We start from the raw sequence: 10,774 nt of genomic DNA on the forward strand, positions 1-10,774 counted from the left end.
TCCCTCCTCAGACTGGCAGCTGGTGAACCACAATGTAGGTTTGGGAACCACAATGGAGGTTTGGAAAAATTCATGGCTTGCCAGTGTCCTCCATTCTAGTGAGACTTGTCCTTAGGCACTGACCTTGTCCTTAGGTTGCCATCCCAGCAGGAGCTATCAGCTTCTCTTTGGGAAGGAGACATACTGCATGAGATAGATGGCTAAATAAGATGGGTAGTGTCCCTTAGGGTATGAGGAACCCTCTCATGTTTTATTGCTAAGGTGATTTTTTCAGACCTCCTTATGCTGAGGACTAAATAGACACGGTATGAAAAATCAAAAAACTGAGGGAAGTGAAGAGCTGAGGAGTCAGTGAATCACACAATGTTTTTACAGCCCTCAGCAGTGTGGAACTAGGGGTGCAGGTTACAGAGCAGGAGGACCCTATCCATTGGGAAGAGCTGGTGTTCGTTTGTCACCAGAGTGTCCCATGTGTCTCCTGAATGCTGTCAATGAGAATGAGAGATTACAGTGAAACCAGCTTATGAGCAGATATTATCAAAAGGTGTGCTTCACCCTTCCAAGGTGAAGCATCCAGTGGCTGTGAGAAGATTCATGTGAAGCTACATTTTCAGCCTACCCTGCTGAAAAAAAAAACCCAACAGGCAAAGAGCAAATAATAAAGAAGACCTGGCACTTGGGAGTTTTCTTAACAGATATGCTGCTGTGTGAGTTGCAGTAGAAAACGTGCTTAAAGCAGCAGGAGCTGCACAGCATGTGGAATCAGCCGAGGAGCTGCACAAAGATCTGTCCATCTTTTCTCTTCTTCATAAGCAGGGATGTGAGCTGAAGGATGCAGAGCAACAGAATGTGCCCATCCCACATATCACAGGTTTGCTTCTGTTCCCAGCTCATGGCCAGGCACTATTCTCAGAGCACAGATTCCTCTAAATTCTCTGACTGTTTAAGCTCAAAAAAGGACAGATGCTTTTCAGAAATACAGAGTGAGAAAAAAGCAAAGACTGCTTTTTGTCAGTAGGAGCAATGATGAAGTTTTTCTAGATTCACTCTTCATAAGAACTACTTCAACTCACACAACTGCAGGTGCTCTAATCTGTCCAAATATATATGGGTGAGAGCTGTCTACTGCTTCTTTGAGCAGTCTTCTCAGGGCTCACAACCTTTTGAAACTTTCTGTGGTGAGAAATTCCTTGTGTTTTCCTTCTTAATGAAGAAAAGCACTAAGTAAGTGTCAAGGGTTGGGGGAGCTGGCATATCAGAATATGCAGCTTTCTGAGAGACCTGTAAATCCAGGCAAAAGCTCAGTTTCTTGCAAATACTCTTGGACATAGAATTATGAAAATTCTCACTGAAATGTGTACCTGAAAGGGAAATTATTATTCTCGTAATTAGCTAGGGTGTTTTTGTTTGTTTGTTTGTTTGTTTGTTTTTTTCCTTGCCACTTAATGTTGCCCATAAAAACCAAGGGTTGTTTTAAAATATTTCAAGACTGGTCTTTACACAAAAAAAGCAACCCACAACAAACCCAAACAAACCACTACCACCACCACTCTTCAGTATAATGGTCTTGAAAAAAATTCTGGCCTAAATGAGTATGTGATTTCAAGAGAGTTAATGTGCATTGTTAAGAGTTTGGAAGATTTGGGACCTCTGAAGAATGTGCAGATAGAAGGTGTGCAAGCAACTAGTGTGTCAGGAAGGGTGTTCTCCCAGCACAACCTTTTGCTAACCTGAGCCAGTGGGAGGAAATTCAACAGCCCAGCCAAACCTGCAGAACTGACCACTGTTGTTTGCAGAGCAGCATGTGTGCACTTGGTAGGATCAAGGAAAACAATTCTCCTTTCCAAAAAAGCCAGGAGTTGTTCAGAAATTTCCCTTTGATCATTAGAAAAACTGACTGCTTGGAAGCAACACATCCAAGCTGACAAAACCGGGGCTGAAAAAAAGATCAGGACTCATCAGGAATATGGCAGGTATGTGTGGGTTTTTTCCTTCTTGTTCTGTGGTGAGGAAAACAGAATAATTCATTATGGTAATTTGTTCTTTATAATCACCTTTGGGGGGGACCTTGAGGTGCCTTAAGCCATTAGGTGGGCTGTGGCTTTGATTTAAGCAAGACTCAGCTCTGTGTGCCCCTGCTTCTATGGTGAAGATTTTGCTAGCCTGAGGGTCAGCCAGCACACCCATTGTCCACATGTTAGGGCTCTTCCCATATCAGCCCTGCCAGGAAGGCAGGTCTGCCACTCCAGGCTATCCAACCAGCATGTTTACAGGCAACATATTTGCTCTGCTGTTTAGTCTGGGAAAATATTACCCTTCTGTCTCCTCTCTAAAGGTGGGCACTGGATTTTGACAAGGGCAATGGGAGCTGGGGGGGCACAAAAAATGTGTGATCAGAAAAAATAAATAAATTACTGTGACACCAGTATGGCCAAAAAACACTCATCAGGAATATGGCAGGTATGTGTGGGTTTTTTCCTTCTTGTTCTGTGGTGAGGAAAACAGAATAATTCATTATGGTAATTTGTTCTTTATAATCACCTTTGGGGGGACCTTGAGGTGCCTTAAGCCATTAGGTGGGCTGTGGCTTTGATTTAAACAAGACTCAGCTCTGTGTGCCCCTGCTTCTATGGTGAAGATTTTGCTAGCCTGAGGGTCAGCCAGCACACCCATTGTCCACATGTTAGGGCTCTTCCCATATCAGCCCTGCCAGGAAGGCAGGTCTGCCACTCCAGGCTATCCAACCAGCATGTTTACAGGCAACATATTTGCTCTGCTGTTTAGTCTGGGAAAATATTACCCTTCTGTCTCCTCTCTAAAGGTGGGCACTGGATTTTGACAAGGGCAATGGGAGCTGGGGGGGCACAAAAAATGTGTGATCAGAAAAAATAAATAAATTACTGTGACACCAGTATGGCCAAAAAACAAGGAAGACAAACATGGGTGAAAACCAGAAGGAAGAGAAGGAGACTGAAACAAGGAGGAGAGGAATAAAAGTGAGGGAACAGAGTAAATCTTAGGAGAATAAGTGTATCCATTTAAGTACATTGCAACTGAGTACTCTGGAGCCCTGGGAAGTTGCTGGTGGCCTTGCAGAACGCCTGCTTACTGGAGAAGGATGGTGAATTGCACAGCCAGGGAGGAAAGAAAGGATAGGTGATGTTTCTACCCTCAGTATTAGAGCAACCTTTGTGGTCACAGTCAGCTTGGAGGCTCCTGGGAACAACAGGAACAGAAGATTTACCTCAATCTAAAATCTGTTAGGCTGCACAGAGCTGTTTGGCTGTTTTGTTTGTTTGTTTCTCTTTTTGACTAACAAATAAGGAAAATTGCAAACACTGCACTAGATGTTGATTCCCACAGCCTGAAACAAGAGCTCACCACTGACCGAGCTGTTCTTTCCTTTTTGCATTCAGGAAGCTGCTAGTTGTCATTCAGCCCGTGAGGCTTGCCCTGGTTCTCCTCCAGGACACATGAAAACTATCTGCCTAGTACTGCCTGAGTGCTAATCTGGGGTTGCTAAAACTGTGTAAGAGAGCAGAAGATCTGCTGCTAGTGATCTTGCTCACCCAGGTGGGCTGGAGAGCCAGCAGCTCTCCGGAAGGCAGCATCAGGCTCTTGGCGCTGAATACCTGCGTGATTCAACAAAGAGTTGAGAGGTTAGACACCAACATGCCAGGAGAAAGAAGCACAATTGCAGGGGATGCCATGGCCCCAAACTGTCTTTCTGCACGTTTTCAAACTAAACGGAAAATGAAGATGGAAACTATGGCTTTAAAATTAAAATATAATATAAACAATATTAAAAGCTGAAAGAGGTTGGCAAAAGCAGAAGAGTTAAAATGTTAGTAGAGGCTGCACAGTGCAGCTGTTAACTGGTGCAACAGGACAACTGGTAGTGGGTCCTGAGATCCTGATCATTCTCAAGGCCTGGAAACTGAAAACACGTGTTTCCTCTCTAAGTCAGGCCTTCATCCCCCAAACTTATTCAGACACAGAGTTCCCCTCTCGTTTTGCAACAACAAATGTTATAAAAGATCTTTACAAATAATTTTAGAATACTATTTTGAGAACAATTCTAAGTTTAATTATTCCTGTTTCATTTTTTTCCCAAAAGTTAGGCCAGTGTGACTTTTGCTCTCATTGCATCCTGTGATGAATGTAGTTAAGAGTGAAAAACTCTGCATTACTGCATGACTCAGTAGATGAGAGTTGTGGAACTAGCTATGAGGAGGAATTAGAGAAGGGATAGCAATACCTTTACCTGCATTGGGTCGTAAAATATTCCTGTTACTTGGAGAGGTGGAAGTGCCCCTGAATGCTTTGAAAATAATAAGTTGGTTAGTACATGGAACTTAAACACAAGGTTTTCTAGTATTCCAGCAATACAAATATGCTAGTTATTAATTTAAGACATACCTGTATTCAGTCCTCTTCCTTGGGCAGCCTGAACCTGTCCTAAGTAGACATCAAAATGGAAAAATGTAATTTATACCATGTTTGGTTTAGAACTAGTGCCACCTGGCTTTTTCATTGAGTGTTATTTAATAGCTGTTAGAGCTAACGGTTCATATACAGAGAGTTTTCATTGATATACATTCTCAGTTGTTAAGTATATATTTTGAGCCCACTTATGAAAGGTTTGCCTTGCTCTATTTGTTGTATAGATTAACCTAGTCAATATTCCTTTCCTTTGTATTACTTTTACGGGTCGCTGGTCTGCATTTAAAAGGTTTGTAGTTACTGCTGTGATTTGCTTTCCTGTGTCACTTAACTTCTCTCACGCACTCTGCTTATCTTTGTTTCTATTTCAGTACCATCCAGTTGTGCTGGTTGTGTGAGGAAGGTTAGGTTTATTTTTTTTCTAAATGTTTGTTCTTATTAAAGACAAATACAACCTTCCCACTGATTTTGGCATTGCCAGAACTTTACCCTCAATGTGCATCTCTCAATGATTGGGGAACCTCAAACAGGGTTTCCTATTTGGTATTAAAGACAGTAGTGGCCTCTTTGCTCAGCCTGCTGGAATAGGGAATAGAAAGACAGCAAGAAGCAGGACCAGGTTTGCAAGCACATTAGGTACTAAATGATGCAGATTCCCACTGTACTTAAACCCCTTTGCATTTAGTTGTCACTTCTCTAAATCCTGCCATATGCATATCTGCACATTTGACTTGTTAAGATTAACCCCTCCAGCCCCTGCCATTATTCTGGGCTTGCAGCTAAGTTTGATTTCACAATGCTTTCCCTCCAGACCTGAATTGCCCAAAAGGCATCTTCCCTGTCATGTGCTTGTCTCTGAATTAATTGGCAGCAGGGATGGCCGCAGTTACATATGTGAGAGCAAAGCTGAGCTCGAGGCACTCAGAAATAGCAATAAGAACCTATCAGAGCATAAAACCTAATGTTGACCTAGCTCTCTTTTCACTCAAAAGCAATCATATCCCCATCCTCATAAACTTGCCAACAGTTGAAAATATTCTCCTTTAATTGACAGCACAGCTGAGCAATTACATATTGTGTGGGAAAACACCTCTTAATACTTGCATTGTAGGCTGTGAGTTGGAATGGAAGCTGGCTTCTGAACTGAGATGCAGAGCTCTGAGAAGCCACCACTCAGAGCTCTCAATAACAGGAGAGGCACACAAAGAATAACATCACAGTTGTGCCAGGCTCAGAACCAAAGCCTGAGGTTTTCAAAAGATCATTGGTTTAGCATAAGTCAGCATTTCAGAGCTCTCAGCCCTAAGTTTGGATGGCTAGGCAGCCCTCTGCATCATGTGTCTTATAATGAAGTCAAGTCTTCACCCTCTGAGAGGGTGAGAACAAAGCAGTAGGAAAATACAATTCAAGAAGCACAAGCTTTGTCTCCAGTGTTGTGAAACCTAGTATTTGTCAAGGCTGAAATGCACAGATATTCACTAGAAAGGCTTCCCCAGAGCTGTCAGTAATCAGTGTCTGTGGCATTCAGGCCAAGTGTCTGTTTTTCAGTTTAGATCTAGGCTTGGATTCAGTCATTGAGTTTGCTGAGGCTTGAAAGGTTATTGAATCATTGCTGCCTTAAAATACACTGATTTGCATGCCTTGTGGTATACTTACTTGATGCTGCAGCTACCACAGATGAATATGCTGGGTGGATACTGCTAGAGCCTAAAAATAAGATATTTTATTTGTCAGCTGTTGAACCAAAGAATTAAATGGAGAAGGAAAGATGAAAGAAAACCAGGTATGCAAATATAATATAAGAATTCCTTCACAGTGTTTAAAACTTTAAAATCCAAAAACACTGACAAAAAGTATAACTTCAGTTTATTCAAAGTTGCCACAAAATTAGTTCTAAGAGGAGTCTTGACCTATTGGTTGAACTCTTAGTCTAGACACATGTAGCAAAGATGTATTAGTTGACTCTTACACCTGAACATCTTGGCAGCATTTGTGTATGGAGAACTTACCCCCCCAAATCAGTTTATATCCCAATTTATTATATGTAAACATAAAGACTAGTCATAGATGTACTGCATATGAGCTTTCATCTCTGAGAATCTACGTTTGTGTTTATGTGAGACACACTAATTTTGTATGTATCTCAAAGGTACAACTCTCTATTCCAACCTATCTGTTGGAATTTTTTCATCCACTCCTAATACTTATACATTGAATTACTGAATACAGGGTCCACTAAAATATGGAATATATAGCTGCATGTCTTAAATTTTAGGAAAGCTGTAGGTCAGGAGGAAGGCAATTCAAATATCCATGCTACTGACCTATATCTCTGACCCTGTGCAGTCCAGGTCGAGTCTTGGCTGCAGCAGCAACTGTTGTGGTTCTGGTTATGGCAGGTGTTGTGGTTGGCTTTGGTGTGGTGGTGGAAGGATCTGTCGTGGTGGTGGTTGGTGTTGGGGTTGTGGTGGCCATCTGCGTAGCTGGTGTCGGCACAGGGGACGTCTGGTACTCTTTGCGGACTGCATCCCCTGTAGGAACATTGACATGGTCACTGCAGCTGGATGTGTGACATGCAGGAAAGCATCATTAACAGTGCTCACTGATTAAGGTGATCCAGACACCGGTCTTCTCCTCAGGATATCTACCTGCCATTAGTGCTTTCATTGCTGTGTAGCACATGTGCCTGTGTGACACAGTATCACACCACTCTCCAGGAGGTGCTGACAACAGCCTCTTGTAGCCCTAGTGTTTCCCCTACACTTGGCTTTGGCTAGGAACACCTGTCAACCTGACAGATGTCTCAGACCTAAGAAATGGTTCGACCAGCCGCTTGCAGTTTCCAGTTTTCCATCATCTTTTCTCAGAGTAATTAAGCGGTTACAAAGTCCATAAAAAAGGAAATCATCTGGAAATAAAAGATGGCTGTTCTTAGTCACAGACCAGAATAAAGTATGTGTTGCTCAACACAGCATGAATACTTTTGGTAGAAAAATGGCTTTCTGTTGTTTTAGGAAGCAGGTTAGAGCCAGAGTAGAGAGTATTAGGGCTTCAGCTGAGGGGAACTGAGGAGAGTACCACCTGGGAGGTGCCAATTTCATCCCACTTTGACTCATCTTACAGTAGCTACTACTTTAAAAAAATGTATCATCTGTTGTGAGAACAGTGACAATTCTAATTGTAAAATTTGCATTCTACATATCCTTATACAAAATTGTTAACGTGTTCTTTCAAGTTATTGCCTTGAAAAAGAGCCTTTGGTGTTGTCTTCTCCATCTGCCAACAAAAAAAAATTCCTTAAACTATATTCCATGTTCACCTCAGTCTTGTTCCTCTCCTCCCTGCCTGGGGATGGCCTGACAGGCTGAGTACACTGAAAGGGAATGCTGCACAGTCTGTTCACTGCTGCACAGCACAAGCTTGTATTTTACTGCTGGCTGTTCTGCTTTTGGAAAGCATCATCACGAGACTGCCTGGTGGATTAATTACTGCCTAACACCAGTCAGTGAAAAACTCAGATCTCAGACAGTTTTAATGGGATAGTGCTGAAAGAGAGTGTGGAAGAAAACCAAAACAACTCAGCTGAAAAAATCAGCATGAATGGTCCTCTTTGGGCTGAATGGTGCCCTGCTCCAGACTCCTGTGCTAAAATGAAGAAGGCAGAGGGCACAGTGATTCTTCCCCTACGATCTGGTGCTGCAGGAGAAGGGAGCAGGCACATCGGCTGGCTTTATAGCCCAGGGGCAAGGAAGCTGGGAGCTAAAAGTGGCAGGAAGCAGCATGGTAAGAGCAGAGAAAAGCTGTTGTCTTGGTGCATATTGGCTGAGTATCTGCTGGAGCCTTTAACACAAGACGAGGGCTCTTGAGGGCTAGCTGTTCCCAGTGCTCCTGTGGGCAGGGTGCCCATCTCCCTCACAGCATCTTCAAAGGGTTTGCAGGGCACGTGTCTTGCATACGAAATTGCCAATAGCTGTAACACAGGCTTTTGAAGTTCTTGATGCCGGAACTCACCCAAAGTGCAGGCAGAAATTAAATTGAGAGGATGCCTTAGATTCTCTAAATTGTCAAATGTCCTTCAAGCACTCATGTAATGGGGTTGATTTGGTGGGAAAGAGGCTGTAGAGAAGAGACTGGATGAGGAGTAAAGCTGTATGTGTTAGCAGTGTCAAACTTTCCTATAACCATCTGCAGGCAGTTTAAACGGGGAGGGATGCTGTAAAAAAGCACAAAGATCCCCAGCCCATACCTTGTTCTGATGCCTTCTCTGCTGCATTAGCAGTATCTGCACTCTTCATAGCTTTTAGGTCTTGCTCTGGCTTTTTAGGCTCTGCGGCAAAATATAAATACATTAAAAAATAGAGTTCTGAAAGAAGAGTCTCCTATTTAGAGGCTGTCAGTCCCCAGAGGAAGGCATCCTGAAGGCATTTGGTAGGGTGGTGTCACAGTTTGATTAAAGGAAAAGTGGTTTGATCCTGACTCAAACCACGACAGGCAGGCAGTCTAATCAGACCTTTCTTACCAGGCAAGAAAAAGTGGTGGCTGGGTGCCTCTGGAGAGTAGTGACTCCATGTTTTTGTGACAAATGTAGGCATTTATACTGCTCAAAAACTCCTGCCAATGTCAATAGAATTTCTGAACTGAGCAATAAATATGAGGTTTTACCACTAATAAACTAATTCTCATAAGATTAATGCATCACGTTGTCAATTTTTCCTCCAAGTAGCAGCATGCCCTAAGAATCAGGGTCATGGTGTGTGTAGGGTATTGGGAATAGCAGCTAATGTGCAATATTTCAGTCACTAATTCACGTAGTTCTTTCTTGCTTGACATTTTCAGATCATCATGGGGCCAAATCCTCAATGCCACAGACTGGCTTAGAAGGAAATTGAATTTTTTTTGCTAGTCTTTTTTTCTTCTAAGACCTAAAGTCATAAAAGTACTTGCAACATTTTTTACAGTTCAAATACTGCTACCCTGCAAAACAATCTATCTCTGCATTTCTCTCTGACTGAGTACTAGATGATTTTGATCTTCAGTATTTTTCTTTATTGGCCTATGTAAGAAATTATGCAGTGTTCATGGTTTCCTAAAAATGTGTTTTATTCTTTTAAAAACAACGGCTTTTGATTGTTTTTACCATCTGCGAATAATTACAGTTTTGGGAAGCACTATAGCCAGCAGCAGCATTTAAACAGCTATCAGGCACTATGAATCTCTGGCATCCCTGAGATGATGACCAAAATTGTATCTCTGACAACTGATCAGGTGTGAAGCAGCATTTTTTTGCTAATCTGGCAGCAAATGAGTGTAATCCTCAAAAGACTGCCTTTGCCTTCTACGGGTAAAGGGTTTAAGTATCCAAATGTGCAGTGTGGTCTCTAGAATTTAAATCAAAAGAAAAAGGTAGCTTTTTAAACTTAAGAAATAAGTAGGAAATTCTCCATCACAAGATGACCATATTACAGAGATTTTTATCTTAGGAAGAAGCTCTTTCTAGGAGAGTAGATCTGAGCTGCCTGGGCTGAGGCAGCAGTGCTAAGGAGGGCTGACAGAGCAAAGTGGGGCTTGGGAAAGATGGATTGTGACCATCAGATCTCTTTGCTACCTGTGGAACAGGGCTGGGCAAAGCAAGACAGGAGCATCCTCAAGCACTGGGTTTGATATAACAATTGCAATTTGCTCTTTTGACCATCCTGTACTTCCTTTGTGTGAATGCAGAGTCTCTGTTGCTAGGATCCTGACACTCTCATTTACAGAGTTTGATTCAAGAACAAAGTGAAGGAAACGACCTGCATCTTTGGATTACTGCAGGGACTGTCTCCTGGTAGGTTTTCTGTGTGTCTGAGATGTGACTCAATGACACTCCACATTCCTAAAATGATGCTCGGTTAATGTGGGTTTTAGCACTGATGGAAGATGTCATTGCTTGCAGCCTGCTGAGCTCTACCCTGGCTACAGTTGCCCCTGGTCCAGTGTGAGATGTTTGGGCTGATACTTCACATGTGGGTACATTTGGGAATGATGTAGTGCTAGAGATTTTTTTCCTAAAAAAAGCTGAAACTTGTAAAGTATTGCCTCCCTTCAAGCAGGACAATTTTGGCTCAGTAATTTCTGTGTACCTGGTCAGGACACATAAACCAGTCTGTACCTGTTTGATTGTAAATGCCGAGGTATTGCAAACTAAGGGCATGGCTTTGAGTGGTGCATATTCCTTCTGAACAACTACAGCATTCAGATGAAATTGTGCCTGTGTGCAAGTTAAAAGTCTAGAGATGAGGGAAGAGCTTTGTACTTTGCTTTCACAGCAACAACAGTAATAGACAGGGAAAGA

At 42.5% G+C, this 10,774-nt stretch overlaps 1 protein-coding gene across 1 annotated transcript in view; it reads right to left on the bottom strand.

Annotated features, from left to right (window-relative positions):
- Positions 1-10,774, bottom strand: part of VIT (vitrin) — a 32,349-nt gene that overhangs the window by 11,374 nt on the left and 10,201 nt on the right. The window contains exons 6-11 of the mRNA XM_010004571.1: positions 8,690-8,770; positions 6,768-6,974; positions 6,100-6,150; positions 4,420-4,458; positions 4,265-4,321; positions 3,570-3,632 (exon numbers count right to left, since the gene is read on the bottom strand). Of these exons, the coding sequence (XP_010002873.1) occupies positions 3,570-3,632; positions 4,265-4,321; positions 4,420-4,458; positions 6,100-6,150; positions 6,768-6,974; positions 8,690-8,770 (498 nt within the window). The remainder of the gene's footprint in view (positions 1-3,569; positions 3,633-4,264; positions 4,322-4,419; positions 4,459-6,099; positions 6,151-6,767; positions 6,975-8,689; positions 8,771-10,774) is intronic.

The sequence above is a fragment of the Chaetura pelagica genome, unplaced genomic scaffold (genome assembly GCF_000747805.2).
Source record: "Chaetura pelagica isolate M959 unplaced genomic scaffold, ChaPel_1.0 scaffold278, whole genome shotgun sequence".
Classification (NCBI taxonomy): Eukaryota; Metazoa; Chordata; class Aves; order Apodiformes; family Apodidae; genus Chaetura; species Chaetura pelagica.